Source organism: Xenopus tropicalis, chromosome 7, assembly GCF_000004195.4.
Source record: "Xenopus tropicalis strain Nigerian chromosome 7, UCB_Xtro_10.0, whole genome shotgun sequence".
In the NCBI taxonomy this organism is placed as follows: domain Eukaryota; kingdom Metazoa; phylum Chordata; class Amphibia; order Anura; family Pipidae; genus Xenopus; species Xenopus tropicalis.
This window is the reverse complement of record NC_030683.2, coordinates 104,619,897-104,639,505: the sequence shown is the minus strand read 5'-3', so window position 1 is coordinate 104,639,505 and position 19,609 is coordinate 104,619,897. Positions and strand designations below refer to the sequence as shown.

The 19,609-nt window shown below is 41.4% G+C and overlaps 1 protein-coding gene across 6 annotated transcripts in view; it reads right to left on the bottom strand.

Moving 5' to 3' along the window:
- Nucleotides 1-10,975, bottom strand: part of ppp1r12c (protein phosphatase 1 regulatory subunit 12C) — a 56,096-nt gene extending 45,121 nt beyond the window's left edge. For 4 of the 6 annotated variants that reach the window (XM_018095482.2, XM_031906626.1, XM_031906624.1 and 1 more), the window contains exon 1: nt 10,508-10,975. In XM_018095482.2, coding sequence (XP_017950971.1) covers nt 10,508-10,852 — 345 coding nt within the window. In that variant the 5' untranslated portion in view covers nt 10,853-10,975. The remainder of the gene's footprint in view (nt 1-10,507) is intronic. The other 2 variants (XM_002938272.5, XM_004916235.4) reach the window with 1 other exon arrangement.
- Nucleotides 10,976-19,609: the final 8,634 nt, after the last annotated feature.

Below are 19,609 nucleotides of genomic sequence, written 5' to 3'. Positions count from 1 at the left end.
GCAACATAATGATGCTCGATTAAGGCCATTGAGGTGCCGCAGAACAGCAACAAATGAGGCATGTACCAATAGATTAGTAAAAATAGTACAAAATAGCTTAAACAGCATAAATTTAAACAATCAGGTTGTACGTTATACTCATCTATCTCCTTTGTTATTTCTAGTACAGAAGACTCTTCATAATGAATAATACCGTAACCATATCCAGGTAATTCAAAACACATTTACTGTTCAGTGGCATGTATAACTTCTCTAGTATTACACTGCCCTATGTATTCCCTCCATGGAAGCCCGGTTGCTATATAATCATTGTATTTGTCATATTTAGAAGCTGTAATTTCATCTAAAACAGATTTCTGAACTTACATTTATGGATTTAATCCACATAAAATGCAGTTAAGATGTTGATTTTTCAGTAGATGAAATAGCCATATTGGTTCATATGCACGATTTTAAATTTTGGGCCACTACACTCCCATTAATATTTAGGATTAATTATGTTTTAGAGAATAAATAAATATGTACCCTTATTAGATGTGAGAGAAAATCTATTTTGCCATTCTGGTTGAACATACTTTTTCATGACTTTATCCCACATAAAATTCATTATCTATGTTGCTTTAGCAGTAGCTTAAATGCGGCCTCTACATGTCACATACTTTAAATGTAAGCACATTAGGCATTAAACGGTTTAGCAGACCCCTGGCATTCAGGTTATGGATGCTTTATGTTGGTACCCAATGACCTGTGGAAGATAATATTGAAAGAAATTGCTCAACTTGGTTTGCTATTATTTTTATATATGTACATGTTTGTGTCTATTGTGTGTTACACATAGTATATGGTTAAAGTATGCTTAGTAAAATGACTATGAAGATTTTTATTCATCCAGGTCATGGTATATCTAGTATAAATAAATCCAAAGCAACTGGACTTGTTAAGTAATCGCTGAAGACGTTTCACTACTCATCCAAGCAGCTTCTTCAGTTCAACTGACTGGTATGGGAAGTCCTCAGCATATATACTCTTCCACTAATTCAATCACAATGGCACATTGTAAAGGTGGCCACACACGTGGCGATTTGCGACCGATGGTCGCTAGGGCTGGGCGATATACCGTTTAATACCGGTGTTTTTTTTTTTTAAAACTATATTCATTTTTCAGATACCGCAATACCGGGGTGTCAGGGTACTCACCTGTGCGGCCCAGTCTCGCGCGCCCCCTTGTCCGCGGGACGTTGCGCACGCGCGTCCAGGTGCGCACATACATGTCAAAGCGTGTACGTCCACGACGCGCTGACGGCGCCGGTTCTGGGCATGCGTGGGGGGTATTTAAAGCTATCAAACGCCTCCTCCTGTGCTATGTTGTCTGCGGCCTTGCCTGGGAAACTAAGCCTGCCTGATTTACCTTACGACTGATTTTCAATACTGCAGTAATTATTCTCTAATTTATTAGGAAATGGGGTTAACACCTAATCATGCATGGAAAAAAAAAAATACCGTCAAATACCGTGACACCGATATAATTTTGAAAAATACCGTGATATAAATTTTTGGTCATACCGCCCAGCTCTAGGTCGCACGAAAGATCATTCAATCAGCCACTAACGTTCAGGGCTGAAACGGCAGATAAGGAGGTAGAAACAATAGGATTTCTACCTCCTTCTGCCGATTCAGCCCTGAAGGCAGATTTTGCTCAGGCGCCTTCATGCTACTCATGACTTGCTCGGATGAGTAGTGAAACGTCTTCAATGATTACTTAACAAGTCCAGTTGCTTTAGATTTATTTATACTAGATATGCTTAGTAAAGTTACACCCAAACTCAAATTATCCATGAAGGGTTTCCTATTAATGGCAGTATTAAATCTTACAATGTCTTGTATTAATGTTTTTTTTAAATTTTCAATAATTTAAAAGTTACTATCTAATTACACATAAATTCAAACAGATATTGAAATTGAAAACATAGGTTGTCCCAAAAATAACAATAATTTTATACATATATATATATATATATATATATATATATATATATATATATATATATATATAGTTATAGGTAAGATAAATGTCCCCCAGAAAAGCTCTTAAAGTGAAAGGATACAAAATGTTCAAAAATTGTCTGGCAGTAACCAAAATGAGATTCTTCTGGCAGTGAAATTGTTTATATTTACCAAAATGCTGTTTGGAATGCAATGAAAATAAAATTAAAAGAATTAAGAGGCCTAGATAAGACAAAGTGAATAGATTCAATGGACAAATAGACCTCAGGCTAATGACCCATGGAGCGAGTCGTTCGTGAAAGACCTCTGCTGCCGCAGGCGACCAACTGCCCCAAAGTCGGTGTTCAAAGCAATTAGTCGCCCATGGCAGTAGAGCTCTATTGCGGGTGACTAACTTGCTCCGTGGGACATTAGCCTTATAGGACCTGACTGACACTGCTTTTTGGCCAGACTCTGGTAGGCTGCACAGCCCAGCGTGGGTGTTTACCCAGACTGAGAACAACCTGTAGATACACTACATGTACATGAACGTTAGAAACATGTGGCTTTCTTTGCCGGTAGAGAAATGCCAAGACGTAGTTGTTACTGTCTATAACAGAAATCCGACAAACCAGTGGTACAGGCTGATTTTAGCCTAAAAATGTCCACCTGAGGAAGGCCAAGACCGGATGTCATGAGCCACAACAAGATACTGAATTATTCACGGTTAAGACAGGGGAACTACTTGTTTATTGAACACTGCAGGAATGACTTTCTGCATAACAGATTTCCAGAAAAGAGATCCCATACTTGTATTCAAGCTATGGAAGAAGACAAGCATAGACATATGGATTATAGGACATTCATTTATCACCACACAAGCACAGAGACACTTTCCAGCCCTATAAGACACCAATAATAAGTGTACTGCAATAGAAAACAAGGCAAGCGATTAGGAGCAGGGCTAGCAAGCGTGCAAGTAGCCAATACACTGCAGGCTAAACTGGTGTCAGCAAAGCTGTACAAATCTTTCTCAAGGTCATTCTGTCAGTCTCGCTATGTGTAGATATGAGCATGTTACATGGAACGTAGAGCAGAAAGCCTAAACGCACTAGCAGTACCATGTGAGTGCCACAGGGCATTAATACTCTGCAATTCAGCTGTCAGCTGCAATAAGGAAACTTTCTGTACACATTCAAATCTAATCATTTTTTATTAAAACACAATACCTAAAAAATAATAAAAATAGATTACGTGCAGTATTTCTATCTTCCTGTCACAAGCTGCTGCCAATTGCAGATCACATGCAGTGTGGCTTGTTGGCTAAATGATGATGATGATTACAGCCAAGTTTGATTCCAAACAGGGTACTATCTGCAAGGAGTTTGTATGTTCTCCACTTGACTGCAAAAAAGCAGATTTTTTTAATATTTAATTTTGAAATTTCAAATGGGGCTAGCCATATTCTTTATTTCCCAGGCGCCCACAGTCACATTAGTTGTGCTCTAATGAACTTCAGTCACACTCCTGCGACTGCTCACTGCTGAGCGGGATGACTAGTCGGCACGCTTTTAAAAACTTAGTTACGGTAACTAATCATTATAGTGCATAACAATGCCCACTGAATATTTCAGATGCAGCGACTTGTATGTTTATGTATGGAATTAGCCATCGCAGCAATAAGGTTTTAAAAATTTCGGCGACTAATCACCCCGTCTGTCTTCGCCCTTATTGTTTTAGTAGTTTCATTTGGTTTTAATTAGGCTATTAGTGATTGTTTACTGGGCTATTTCCCTTTATTATCCTTAGGACTAAGACGCACTTAGGGCTCTGGCACACGGGGAGATTAGTCGCCCGCGACAAATCTCCCTGTTCGCGGGCAACTAATCTCCCCGAATTGCCATCCCACCGGCGAAAATGTAAGTCGCCGGTGGGATAGCACACGCTGCGCAGGCGATTTCGGCAAATCGCCGAAATTGCCTCGCAAGGCGTTTTTGGCGATTTGCCGAAATCGCCTGCGCGGGCGACTAATCTCCCCGTGTGCCAGAGCCCTTAGTATCAGCTACTTGTCAAGGCTACAAAACGCCAGAAAAATACCTTGCCACAGACAATACTAAGAACTGTCTTTGCTAAAACACATGTAAAGGCAATTATTAGTAAACTATCAGCATTGTCCATTTTTGTAGCCGCTTAAAGCAGCTTTGTGTGTTTTCACTCTTAGGGCAGTGGCACACAGGGAGATTAGTCACCCGTGATAAATCTTCGCTATTGTGGGCAACTAATCTCCCAGACTTTCCATCCCACCGGTAAGAATTTAAATAGACGGTGGGATGGCATATGTGTCGCTTCCATTTTACAAAGAAGCCCAAAGATTCCTTGCGAGGCTTTGAAGTCCTTTCACCTTTATTCCTACCCTTGGCATCAGTAAGTGAAGGCTAATCTCTATCACTGTGTCTAATAAATGTAAAGTAAAGGTGGCCATACATGTAACGATCCGCTCGCCTGGCGAGGACACCAAGCAAGAGGGTCTTCTCCCGATACCCCCACCTACGGGTGGGTGACATCGGGGGAATTTAGGCTAATTATAACGACTGTTAAGGGCGCAGTCGGTTCGGGGACCGCATCAACGAGCTGATGCGTTCACCGATCCGACTAAATTTTTTTACCTGAACGATCAATATCTGCCCGATTTCAGTCAGGCAGGCCAGACGTTGCTGCCTCTACACGGGCCGATAAGCTGCTGAATCGGTCCACAGGACCGATATCGGCAGCTACAATCGGCCCGTACATGCCCACCTTAATACTTCCTCTGCACAGAGAGCTTTACTTCTATTCTGTTATATTTTACTTCACTTCTAGTTTCCCTGGTTGTTCTGTATTTAGACTGTGCGTGCAGTAAATATTTCATTATTCCGGTTAGTAGATATGTAGGCAACCAGTGACTCAAAGCATGAAAGCTTCCTGTAACTGTGCCTATATTCAAGCTATGCCCTACCAGACATTGCTGCACTGTTTGCTGAAGTGTTATTTTTAATTTATCAGAACTTTTCTTCCTTTATTCTCTAATATGAATCATTAGGGGTATTTGTTTCTTATATATTTTGCAATATGTAATCTTTAGTTATACTGAATGTACTTCATCAACTAATTCAGGGAAACCTGAGATAAAACTATTGCTCTAAACTATATCACCTCTGAGGTCAGCAATCACTATTCATCTGTATTAACCCTGCACCACCATTCTTGCAATAACGCAGAACCCCGTTCTCTCTCTCTCTCTGCAGTTTTGCCATAACATAATACCACAAGCAACTTGGCAGCAAGGAAATCTAAAAAAAAAAAAATGTTATATACAGCTAAATAAAATGTTCTGTTACCTGGTACCACTGTATTTTAAGTAACCGAAGACTACAAAGCACCATTTATTTAAAAAAAAAAAAAAAACTTGGCTGCAATGCAAGTGTCCATCCCTAAAATGGGTGCAAAAAGCAAAATCACATGACAATTACTATGGACAAGCTGGCAAGCACCAGGAAACACAAGGTGCTGAAAGCTCTATACTTACTGCCCTATGCACCTTGCACAAGATCTTTAATCCACCACCGGATGCAGAGCACAGTGCATGGAGCTCTAAGAACCATTTTTTGGTGGGCACTCATGCCTATCCCTATATAAATTATTAACAGTGATTATTTTTTTTTTTTTTTTAAATAACTATCAATAGGGCAACAATGACAGGAGTGGCATCAAAATTCCTGTGTGCTTAATTAGCCAATGTATCTCTCATTGCACTGGAGTATAGACTAATTAGCAATGGCAGTCCTAGCAAAGCTGGCGCCACATTAGCACCTAGCAAATCTGACCAGCCCCAAAAGGAAATGCAATAGCGCTATATATTGTTACTGGGGAAAGGGAGAGTTTCTAGTTTGAATAGCCATGTCAGTGGCAAAATGACCAACAAGATGGTGTATCAAACAGGTCATAAGGGTCTGTAAGGCTGGACTTACTTCAAACTACCTGCTTAGTGAAAGTCCTTGTGTGTCTGAACAGAAAATGTAGTTAACCAAAGCATCAGGCTGGGCTGGAAGTGACAAAGGCCAAATCTACTCACTTTCTTTAGACCTACTGATTTCAAGGAAAGGCAGCTTTAGGTTGCATGTAGGCTATTCTTTCCAGGATGTCAACTCCGACAACCTATCTGTATAAAGTACTCCCCACCAGAGTGTGTGTGTAGTGTATATACAACACATGTAACATTCTCTGCAGACTGCGTCCTACAGCAGAGCCTTGGCGCAATTAGTGGGCTTCATAGACGTCAGTAGAGCACATGCCTGTATTTCTTAAGGACCAGATTTGATATAAAATATATCCTTGTTCAGCCACCACAGATAAAAAACACTCAATATAAATTGCCTATAGTCTGTAGGAGTGTTGGTCCTTTACCTACATATAAAATATAACCATGGAGGCCATTCATGCTTCAGAAGGGCTATAGGGCCAGACTGCATAGCAGCTAAAGGTCAGACTGTATATAGATTTGTTTTACAAATCAAACACAATAATGTATAGGAATAAAAATGTAACCTCTCAGTGACGTAACAAAGTTATTTAACAGACAACACCATAGCAACTTATAAAACATCACATTGGTTGTATCACAACTAAACCTAGATAAACTCAAGCGCCATAAAGTTATGAAAGGGTGTGGAAGAATCCTGAGAAACGGCCAGCATACAGCTCTTATGGTACAGAGTCTTCAACAAGTTAACAAAACATGCACTAGAGAACCAGTTGTGGATATTACACAAATATATTTGTATGGAAACTTACACTTTATTGTGAAAATTTGACTAGAAAACGCTTATGGCCAAAACAGAAACTTTAAAAAGGGAATGCTAAGTAAATCTCTTTTTAGTTACGTTAATCTGTTGGCAGACTTTGCTCACCCATTCAGAACCAGAAGTGTAACCATAACCATAAATAAGATCACAGTGCAAATCAGTAACTTTAAGACATATATTAATTCTATTGATAGTCAGAATCAAGATTTTTCAAAACCTCATTTCACCAGTGCAAGTGACAGTAAAGAAACCACGGGCGATAGTGATATAGTGATATAAAGAAAACCTCGACCCGCACCCGACCCTAACCCTACTTGACCCAGCTTCTCCCCTCTATTTATAGAGCCACACCCTCCCTGCAATTATGTCGCAAAAGGGATGTGGCGTGTTTGGTGCGCCCCTAAAAATATGGAAGAGGTAGCCGGCAGTGTAAGGTTGTAGGCGGGGAGGGGGCGAGCGGAAAAGCTCAACTCGAACCCGCAAGTGATGTGCCGAGGTCGGTATCGGGCCGGCCCACACATCACTAGTGGGCTACTAATCTTCAGAAAATGAAAGAGATTCAAAGGCCTTTCCACCAGTAATTCCCATTATTGCCGGAGGAATGGCTTTTCAGGGAAATTAGTTGCTTGCGGTAGCAGAGATTTATCATGGGCGACTAACCTCTCCCAGGGACATTACCAACGTATGTTTCAACTTAACAATTGTTAGACTGGATAAATGTTAAGAGTTACATGCCACGGATATTAAAGTGCTACTGAGAGAAACAGTTAACTGTTATCTTAAAACACACTTGTAGAAGTTATATTTTTGTACTGTTGACAGATGCCATGCCAAATGGTAACATTGGTCACTTGCCAACTGCTAAAACAGCTTGCTACTTCAGGACATATGTTTTCAGACTTTTTGGGTTGAAGCACTACTTCTGGGACCAACATTGGGAACCCCTTTCTTACCCCAAATGAGTGGTATAAACAACAGGCTTCAGAAACATTCTGGATTCCATTAAAAGTAATGTCAACGATTTGTCACAATCACAATTCTTAGGAAAATGCACAGGAGCCACACACAGAGAACTGAATCGCTTCCAGGAATGTGACCCCTTATACGGGAACACGTTATGCAAAAAGTTTAAAATTACAGGAAGGACAACCTTCCTTTTTTTCTATAATAACAAAACAGTACCTTGGTTCCTGATCCTAACTAAAGGTGGCCATACACGGGCGGATTCTAGCTGCCCCAGGGTCAAACAACTGAATTAGCCTGGATTCCCCCGATATCGCCCATCCGTAGGTGGGGGATATCGGGAGAAGATCTGCTCGCTTGCGACATTGACAAGCGAGTGGAGCTTAACGTGTATGGTCACCTTTAGCTGCATGAATCCATTTTCCTTGCAAAATACTAGTGGGTTTATTTAATGTTAAAATAATTTTTTAGCAGACGAGGTAAAAGATCTTAATTACAGAAAGATACCTTATTCGAAAAACCTCAGGTCCTAAGCATTCTATAGAATAGATCCTAGACTTATAACAAAATGGAGAATACCTCAGTTACTAAACACTTATACTTAAGGTGGCCACACACGTGGCGATTTTCGATCTTTCTTGGGACCATCGGTCGCACGAAAGATCGCTCCAATCGGCCACTAACGTTCAGGGCTGAAACGGCAGATATGGAGGTAGAAACAATAGGATTTCTACCTCCTTCTGCCAATTCATGCCTGAAGGTAGATTTTGCTCAGGCGCATTCTATGATGCCCAATCAAAATCTTTTAACCTGCCCGATCGGCGAGTCGACCGATATCAGCAGCCTCCTGCGATATCAGTCGCCTCGCCGACTTGCCATACACGCACCGAATATTGTACGAAACAAGGTTTCGTACGATATTATCGGTGCGTGTATGGCCAGCTTTACTGACCCAAAACACATGAAAACAGGATAATGCACCACTTTGATATACAATGAATAAATAGAAATGCTTGCCAGCCAGTGTGTGTGATTATCTTTAAAAGTTTACTAACAAGTAGGCAGCAACACCCTGATAATAGCACAACAATGCAGAATGGCCTTGGTAGTCTGACATACTGATTTATAGCCCAAGTTGCAATGTTTTTATTAACAGAGAAAATCACATCAGGGGAAAGGTCAACATGCTGCCCCAAAAGTTTTTGTAATCAATAGCAGAACACAAGAGGAAACATGCACAGTTTATTCCTTGGATTTATAGACTAGTGCTGATCGTTTAAAAGCTCTGAAGCCAGATGTGGCTCAAGGGCCCAGCAAGGGAGAGCAAGCTTTTCCAAGTTGGTTTGCAAATAAACATTGAAGCATAAATGCTGAGCTACTTAGTAGCAGCTACTTGTTACGGCTACTAAACCCCAGAAAATACAGTTGAAGGCACCCAAGCAAAATCTGCATTTAGGGCAGAATAGTCAGGTGGAGGTAGAATCCCTTTTGTTTCTACCTCTATATCGGACGATTCAGCTCTTAACGTCAGTTGAGGGTGGGAACGACCAATGGTCGCAGGAAAGATCGTAATTGTAAGGTGTATGACGACCTTATCACCTCTTTCCACCCATTAACTTCACCATAGTTTGAACAGGGAGTGCACAACAAACCAGAAAACTTTTTACAACATGGTCACTGAAGTGCTGTCTTGACTCCCAGCATGTATCAAAAGAAGTTGCGCACATTAGGAAGCCCTGACAATGATCATAATATCCCACAGCTTTTCTGCTGCCACAGGGAAGGCATACATGATCTATTAATAAAAGATGGATCATTTTAATTCATTCAAAGTTCCCTCATGTAAAACCCCAGTGGATCTAAGGTTTAACTGTGTAGAACTCATCAAGGCAAAACATCGCTCAATAGGACTCGACATGCCATCTGTGTTTGAGTAAGTCCCATGCCCAAATTGCAGCAAATTAGAACAGATACCACCTTGCACCACCCAACTATAAGAACTTGATCTTCTGGTTGCCAATGGACAAGAGGAGCTGTAATTCAATGGCTGGAGTGTCACTAAATGCCCCTGAGAGGGTAAGACATGCAATGACTGCCTTCACATAGGACTCTGTGCGATTCCCCGGAATTAAGGGGCTGTGCTCAGCCAGAACCACTTCAGGACAGAAGAGTTTGTGAGAGCAAAGCTTTGTGTTACACACAGTTTAACAAGAGAAGAAGCTGCCACAGACTCTAGCAACTAAGTGACACATATTGTACTGAAAATGAGGCCCAATATGACAGCACCATGGCATTATCACACAACTCTACTTCTGTCAGGTACTATAAACTGCAGTTCTGAACTACATCTCCCCATCTGAAGACAATAAAGGCTGATGCAGGGCTGATCCCCAAGTGCTGGAGAGCCCCATACTGCTCACATGAGCAGAGAGTGAGTCAGGGAATGAATTAGAGAAGGACCCTGCGGCCCTATTCTGGAGGAAGGGGTGGCAATCGAACAAGGCCATAGGGGCTGCAGTCCAGCCACAGCTGGAAGGCTGGACATCCCTGAATTCTATTCTCCTACTACCTAATGCCCGACATTATATATGGGCCCCTGTGAGACCACAAGCCAATAGTAAATGCCCCCGGTCTTACCCTACAAGTGCCCCCGGAGACCGGAGTGCCACTTCCCGTTGCTAGGATACCCCAAGTCATCCCGTGCCCTTGCCACAGCTCACCTGGTGCAGAGCGCTGATCCCGTCCGTGTTGGTGCTGTCAATCACCTCTTTCCCACTGTCCCTTGTCAGCATATCCTCCGCTTCCAGCAGATCCCCAGCGGCGCAGGCTGCCAGGAACTCGGCCGACCTTTCAAATCGCACCGCCCGCCCATCCCCTTCTCCCTGGGAACCCCGGTCCCCCTCATCTTCCTCCTCATCACCGTCACCAACTCGCCGCCGCCTTCTTCTTCGCCGCTGCCAGCGCGGTTCGGCGGGCTCCTGGTTGGTACAGGAACGAGCCCACTGCCTCAGCTGTTCCTTCCGCCTCTCCTTTGCTTGCGCGGCAGCGGCGGCTCCTTCCGCCATGTTGTGTTTATCGCTGCCCCCCCAATACCACCGCCTGAACCTCCAGTCTCCTCCTTCTCCTCCTCCCTGTACGTCTTGTCTTCGGCCTCCCGCCTGCCGCCCTGCGTAATGACGGCACCACGTGACCCGTGTGCGCTCTGCATGCTGGGAAGCGAGTGCCTGTCAGCTTCTGTAGTGATTTGGCCAGTAAGCACAAGGAGTTTTTTTAGGGATGCTCAGGTGAATGGCTGCTGATGGCTACTATGGCAGTGGCAAGGGGGGCCAATATGCTCTTAAAGGGGAACTAACTTTTAGTGTATTATAAATTACCTACCTATACTCTGTAAAGATAAAATTAATATTTAAAAAAAATGTTTTTAAGGTAGAACACATGGTGCAATTTGTTGGGCACTACCTAATGAACCAAAGCACTAATAGCTTATAGAACAAATTACACTACACTTTGTTACAGAGCACTATTCACCTATGTTTTGTCTTCTCCTCAGGTATTCTCTTTGGTACCCTGGCTGGCCTGTGTGCCATTTAGTATTTCTGGCAAGTTGACATGATGCTGACAAGCCTGACAGTGGTATTTTAAGACAACTTGCATTTGGTCTTTCTTATTTTATTTTTTGTGTTTTTTTAATTATTTATGTTTTTGTTATGCAGAGCTTCAGTTCTGAAATGTTATGGCTAGTTTCTAGGTGCCCATTTAACGTAGCAGAAAGAGGTGGTAGTTGTCTGAATGGAGTAGTAGAGTGCTACTTAAGCTGGCCATACACGTGGCGATCGCACGATGTTTCGTACGACCGTCGGTCGCACGAAACATCGTCAGATCCGCCACACACCATTCAGGGCTGAATCGGCAGGTAAGGAGGTAGAAACAATAGGATTTCTACCTCCTTCTGCCGATTCAGCTCTGAAGGGAGAATTTTGGTCAGGCGCCTTCTATGGCGCCCGATCAAAATTTTCTAACTTGGCCGATCGGCGAGCCGACCGATTTCAGCAGCTTCCTGCGATATCGGTCGGCTCGCTGACATGCCATACACGCACCGATTATCGTACGAAACGAGGTTTCGTACGATAATATCGGTGCGTGTATGGCCACCTTAAGGCTGAAAATTCAAACATCATAAAAAAAGACAGAATGAAAGGTCTGCTACAGGCTAAACATTAATTTAAAGATGAACTACCGCTTTAAAGTAGGGTGACTAGAGGACCCTTAATCATATATTAAGGTTATGTATATGTATGTATATCTTTATTTATAAAGCGCTACTTATGTACGCAGCGCTGTACAGTAGAATACATTAATACAAACGGGGGGGTTAAAGATAATGGATAAATACAAAGTACAACAATAAATACAAATAAATACAAGGTACAGTTGCAATAAGAGTCAGAAACAAGATGAACGAGGTCCCTGCTACAATCTATATGGGAGGGGTAACTAACAGACACAAATGGGCAAGAAAGACACTTTAAAGCTAGTGTCCAGATCACTTGAATATTCAGGGACACATCTAGAAAATCCAGCTAGCAGATCTTAACTGATTGCAGTTTATTTAAAATGCAATTAGTGCTGCCCCGCAACATGTATTTATTAGACGTGTCCCTGAATTTTCAAGTTATCTGGACACTCTAGCTCTCTTTCTTATCACCTTAATATATGATTAAGGGCCCTGGCAAACAATGATATTCGACCCAGCTCTATAGTGAGTGACTAATCTGTAAATGCTTTTCCCCCAGCAATAATGTAAATTGCTGGTGGACAAACATGCAAGTTACTTTGGCATTCTGAAGTTGTCTCAAGGAACAGTTGCCAAGTCTATAACATATTAAAAGTTAATTAAAGGTAAACTTCCAATTTAAATATAAGTTGGCAAATTGTGGTGCTGGCTAAGTGAAGCCAGAACATAAACTTAAAAGCCAGAAGTATTTATGTTTGGGTAAAAATGCTTATATCTGTTACAGAAATTCCTCACCTACAACATGTAAAGTCAGTTCTTCTTATGACCTGAGATGGGATATAACCCCTATATATTTAATTTGCTATCGAAACAGAAACTAAAAGAAATTGTAGCTTTGACAAATTTACAGGATTAAAGGATCAGTGGAGCTCAGCTTGGAAAGCCTGTGTGGCTCACATTTATTGGTGCAGTAGATTTTACAGTTTAGTTTCCTGTGCAGAGCTGTCAAGCAACCCCATGTCATGATTCATGATTGATAACATGAAATAAGTTCTCAAAAAGGCCTGGATTGGATCATTATCTCCCTCATGACATGGGGTTGCTTGACAGCTCTGCCTGTGTGAGAAACCAGACAGACTTTTGGGGCCCACGGAAGTGCCTATATTCTGTTTTGTGCAGCCTACAAGCTCAGTAACCAATCTGCAATGCAGTATGTCTGCAATGCAGTTTTGCCCCAAAGGCAGGGGTGTTTTGTAAGAGGAAGGCACCTTGGATCATTCTCTAGCAAGTGTTTTAGCTAAAATCTCATGTGTGGGTGCTGCAGAATATTTTGTAGGAAATTCTTAGTTCAATAGTTTGAAAAGCCTCAAATAATAAAATCTCAGATAATTAATATTAGGTGATATGGCTGCTTCATTGATTATTACAAACAAAAGCTCCAGTTACAGTTGCCTGATACAATTCTATAGGGCTCATTTTCAAACAAAAGTAACTGCTACTTCATTGTTGCTTAAGGGGTTAGACAAGATAAATGTAAACAAGGCACCTGGGCCAGATGGAATGCACCCTCGGGTACTGAGAGAGCTAGGGTCAGAATTACAGTGGCCCTTGTTTCTGATATTCTCAGACTCGATATCATCAGGTATGGTACCTAGGGATTGGAAGAAGGCGAATGTCATTCCTATATTTAAAAAGGGAATACGATCTCAGCCTGGCAATTATAGGCCTGACATCCGTGGTGGGCAAGTTATTTGAAAGCTTGTTAATGGATCACATACAAAATTATGTACTGGAGAATGCCATTATGAGCAGTAATCAGCATGGCTTTATGAAGGACAGGTCATGTCAGACCAATTTAATTGCTTTTTATGATGAGGTAAGTAAGAAGCTTGACAGTGGGGGTGCAGTAGATATAATCTATTTGGATTTTGCCAAAGCATTTGATACCGTTCCCCACAAACGACTGCTTTCTAAACTAAGGTCTATTGGTCTTAGTGAAGTCATTTGCACATGGATATAAAACTGGCTACAGCATCGGGTACAAAGGGTGGTTGTTAATGGTACATTCTCTATTTGGAATAAGGTTCTCAGTGGGGTCCCTCAGGGTTCTGTACTGGGTCCACTTTTGTTTAATTTGTTCATAAATGACTTGGGGGAGGGTATTATAAGCAATGTATCAGTGTTTGCAGATGACACAAAACTCTGCAGACCAGTCAATTCTATCCAGGATGTGGCATCCTTGCAGCAGGATCTTGACCAACTGGCAATCTGGGCAGCTAAGTGGCAGATGAGATTTAATTTGGATAAATGTAAGGTCATGCACCTGTAAGGTAAAAATATGCAAGCCACTTATACCCTTAATGGGACTGCACTAGGCAAATCTATAATGGAGAAGGACCTTGGAATCCTTGTAGATAATAAACTTGGCTGTAGCAAGCAATGCCAGGCAGCAGCTGCAAGGGCAAACAAGGTTTTGAGCTGTACTAAATGGGGTATAGATTTGCCGGAGGAGAGGGTTATTCTTCCCCTTTACAGAGCGCTGGTAAGGCCCCATTTAGAATATGCTGTCCAGTTCTGGTCTCCAGTGCTCAGTGACATGATAACTATGTATAAATATATAAAGGGATCATACAATAACCTTTCTAATGTTTTATTTACCAGTAGGTCCTTCCAACGGACACGAGGGCACCCACTCCGTTTAGAAGAAGGAAGGTTCCGTTTAAATATTGGGAAAGGATTTTTTACTGTGAGAGCTGTGAAGTTGTGGAATTCCCTCCCCAAATCAGTCGTGCTGGCTGATACACTATATAACTTTAAGAAGGGGCTGGATGGATTCTTAGCAAGTGAGGGAATACAGGGTTATGGGAGATAGCTCTTAGTACTAGTTGATCCAGGGACTGGTCCGATTGCCATCTTGGAGTCAGGAAGGATTTTTTTCCCTCTGCGGCAAATTAGAGAGGCTTCAGATGGGGTTTTTTGCCTTTCTCTGGATCAACTAGTAGTTAGGCAGGTTAGATATAGGCATTATGGTTGAACGTGATGGACGTATGTCTTTTTTCAACCCAACTTACTATGTTACTATGTAACTGCAACTGCGGCTACATTTGTAAATAAACCTTTATTTCTCCTGTTGGGCCAAGGCATGTCATAAACTCAGTGAATGATGCTCACTGTCACCTATACCCCACATCTTGATTTGGAAAAAGGCAGATTTTGTTGATTAAAGGAGAAGGAAAGGTAAAAACTAAGTAAGCTTTATCAGAAAGGTCTATGTAAATACAGCCATAAGCACTCACGGAAACACTGCACTTCTATTAGAAGAAACAGGATTCCTTTTTTGTAAACATGTTCTTCTGTGTCAGACTTCCTCTTTTAGAAAAATCCTTTATTCTTGGGGCCAGAGTCTGCGCAGCTCTCTCCTCTCTCCCTTTTCCTGCTCCCCCCTCCCATAAGAATTCATAAACTCACTCCCCCTCCCTTAGGAATGTGTGATCTGAGCTATATTGGCTAGAACTGCAGCAGGAAGCTATTAAGACCAAGCTAAAATGGCAGCTACTATCAAACTGAGGGAGCTTCTAGGGTTCTTTTCTCAGGTATGGCAATGCTTTCTGCAAAATAAATATAGTGTTCTAAAGGGCACTAATGTGGCTAATCTATTGGCACTAAAATCCCAAAATGACTTTCCTTCTCCTTTAAGGGGATATCATGGGATGCAGCAAAGCAGCCCTGTGCCTTAATATATATTTAGTTAACTTTTATTACCCTAAACTAAACTAAATATTTAAAAGAACATTTTTATTGTATTGAATGTATTCCTATGCACTTGAATAAGTTCCTTTGTTTTTCTACAATTTTGTCTCATTTCATAACATGAGTTGACTGGCACTATTGGATACTGTAATATTACCTTGCCTGAGTCTTCACCAGGAACTAAACTCAGGCCTTCCTGATTCAGTCCAGAAAATAAACTTTTTAGCCATTAAACATTTAATGGGTTATTTAATACTGGCAAACAAGGTGGAAGAGTGCCAAAAAAATGCAAACCGTCAGGTTTTTTTTTGTATTTGCACCCTGCCTTGCTGCCAGTGACTACAGGTGCAGGTTTTCTGTGCAAATACCTGTGAATTTATAATCTAGCACAAGCTGTGCTGGAGTGCTTAGTAAATGAGCACTTGGGGGGGGGGGTTGCCCTCTTAGTGCTTGTGTTGTTGTGTCTGGGGCATTAGTAAGTGGCCCTTTATCAGTTGTTTTCTTTTTTAGCCATAGTATATTGGTGTGAACCCCTCCAGTTAAAGGAACGGTAACACCAAAAAATTAAAGTGTATAAAGTAACTAAAATATAATGTGCTGCTGCCCTGCACTGGTAAATGTTGTGTGTTTACTTCAGAAAGTCTACTATAATTTATATAAATAAGCTGCTATGTAGCCATGGAGGCAGCCATTCAAAGGAGAAAAGGCACAGGCACATAGCAGATAACAGATAAAACACTATTGTATTCTACAGAACTTATCTGTTATCTGCTATGTAACCTGTGCCTTTTCTCCTTTTTTCCAGCTTGAATGGCTGCCCCCGTGGCTACACAGCAGCTTATTATATCAATTATAGTAGTGTTACTGTAGCAAACACACCAGTTTTACCAGTGCAGGGCAACAGTGCATTATATTTTTATTACTTTAAAGCTCTTTCATTTTTTGGTGTTAGGGCTCTGGCACACGGGGAGATTAGTCGCCCGCAACAAATCTCCCTGTTCGCGGGCGACTAATCTCCCCGAGTCCTCTCGCGAGGCTTTTTCGGCGATTTGCGCGAAATCGCGCCGCCGCGTGTGCCATCCCACCGGCGACTTACATTGTCGCCTGTGGAATGGCAGGTGAAGGCAACTCGGGGAGATTAGTCGCGGGCGACTAATCTCCCCGTGTGCCAGAGCCCTTACTGTTCCTTTAAATAATGAAAACACCTTTTTTGATGGCCACACATATCTGTGCTACATGATACTTACTCCCCCATTCTTCTAAAGTTACCATTACCTAGTTTACAGTTTGTTCTGATAGCAGCTTAACAGATAAAATACAATCCTGTAAAGCATGTATGGATAGCACAGCTGAAGATAGCTGATAAGTACCAGTCTCTTATATCTTATTCATGTTGCTAATTAAGGACTAGAAACACTTACATTTAAGTGTTTCTTGTATGTAGGGGGTATGTTCTGACATTTGCAGATATGTGTCCTAGAGTTTCTAAAATACACAAAAGAAACAGAACAAAATGTATTTAATACAGAACAAAATGTATTGGTATAGTAATTTTGGTGTGTTTTTTAGCCATATCCCCCATATTATGATCACTTTTTCTAATTAATACTTACATGTTACACTATTAAAATATATGTTTCACTAGGCAGCTGAGGCTGTAGAGCTCTTGGACAATATATACATTGTTGCACTGTTATATAGGCACCTACCATACTTGGAGGGATGGCTAACATTCACCCTACTGTAAATATGTCTCCAAGTGCTGCAAAGGAAGGGCCAGTTTTTATATACAATCTCCCTTTGAGAAGTACAGGTATGGGACCCGATATCCAGAACGCTTGGGACCTTGGGTTTTCTGGATAAGGGGTCTTTCTGTAATTTGGATCTCCTACATTAAGGGGCACATTTACTAAGCCACGAACGGGCCGAATGCGTCCGATTGCGTTTTTTTCGTAATGATCGGTATTTTGCGACTTTTTCGTATTTTTTGCGATTTTTTCGGCGTCATTACGACTTTTTCGTTACCAATACGATTTGTGCGAAAAAACGCGAGTTTTTCGTAGCCATTCCAAAAGTTGCGCAAAATCTGGCGATTTTTCGTAGCGTTAAAACTTGCACAAAAAGTTGCGCTTTTTTCGTAGCGTTAAAACTTGCGTGAAACGTCGCACCTTTTAAGTTTTAACGCTACGAAAAAGGCGCAACTTTTTGCGCAAGTTTTAACGCTACGAAAAAAATCGGCAGATTTTGCGCAACTTTCGGAATGGCTACGAAAAACTCGTATTGGTAACGAAAAAGTCGTAAAGACGCCGAAAAAATCGCAAAAAATACGAAAAAGTCGCAAAATGTTCGTTTTCAAATCGGAATTTTTCCAATTCGGTTCAGATTCGTGTCTTAGTAAATGTGCCCCTAAGTCTACTAAAAAAAATATTTAAACAGTAATTAAACCCAATAGGATTGTTTTGGCTCCAATAAGGATTCATTATATCTTAGCTGGGATAAAGTGCAAGGTTTTATTATTACAAAGAAAAGGAAACCATTTTTAAAAATGCTAATTATTTGATTGAAATGGAGTCTATGAGAGATGGCCCTTCCCTAATTTCGAAATTTCTGGATAAGGGGTCCAATACCTGTACCATCTATTTTTGTTTAGTATTAGAATAAGTAATCTTTTTCATTTTGTGTGCTATATTCTTAGCCAGTTGCTATGAGTGGGTGCCTTACAGCTATTTACAGTAACTTTATATTCTGGCACTAAATAATAATTTAAATGTATTTGGACCTGGGATTTTTCCATATGAGGGATTTTTCTGTAATTTGGATCACCAGAATCTAGTATCCTAAAAATCATTTAAACGTTAAATAAATGCAACAGAATTATTTTGCCACCAATATGGATTCATGCAGCTTAGTTACCTTCAAGTACCAGGTACTGTTATTATTACACAGAAAAAGGAAATCATACAGTGGCTTGCAAAAGTATTTGGCCCCCTTGAACTTTTCCACATTTTGTCACATTACAGCCACAAACATGAATCAATTTTATTGGAATTCCACGTGAAAGACCAATACAAAGTGGTGTACACGTGAGAAGTGGAACGAAAATCATACATGATTCCAAACATTTTTTACAAATAAATAACTGCAAAGTGGGGTGTGTGTAATTATTCAGCCCCCTGAGTCAATACTTTGTAGAACCACCTTTTGCTGCAATTACAGCTGCCAGGCTTTTAGGGTATGTCTCTACCAGCTTTGCACATCTAGAGACTGAAATCCTTGCCCATTCTTCTTTGCAAAACAGCTCCAGCTCAGTCAGATTAGATGGACAGCGTTTGTGAACAGCAGTTTTCAGATCTTGCCACAGATTCTCCATTGGATTTAGATCTGGACTTTGACTGGGCCATTCTAACACATGGATATGTTTTGTTTTAAACCATTCCATTGTTGCCCTGGCTTTATGTTTAGGGTCGTTGTCCTGCTGGAAGGTGAACCTCTGCCCCAGTCTCAAGTCTTTTGCAGACTCCAAGAGGTTTTCTTCCAAGATTGCCCTGTATTTGGCTCCATCCATCTTCCCATCAACTCTGACCAGCTTCCCTGTCCCTGCTGAAGAGAAGCCCCCCCAGAGCATGATGCTGCCACCACCATATTTGGCAGTGGGGATGGTGTGTTCAGAGTGATGTGCAGTGTTAGTTTTCCGCCAAACAGCGTTTTGCATTTTGGCCAAAAAGTACCATTTTGGTCTCATCTGACCAGAGCACCTTCTTCCACATGTTTGCTGTGTCCCCCACATGGCTTGTGGCAAACTGCAAACGGACTTCTTATGGTTTTCTGTTAACAATGG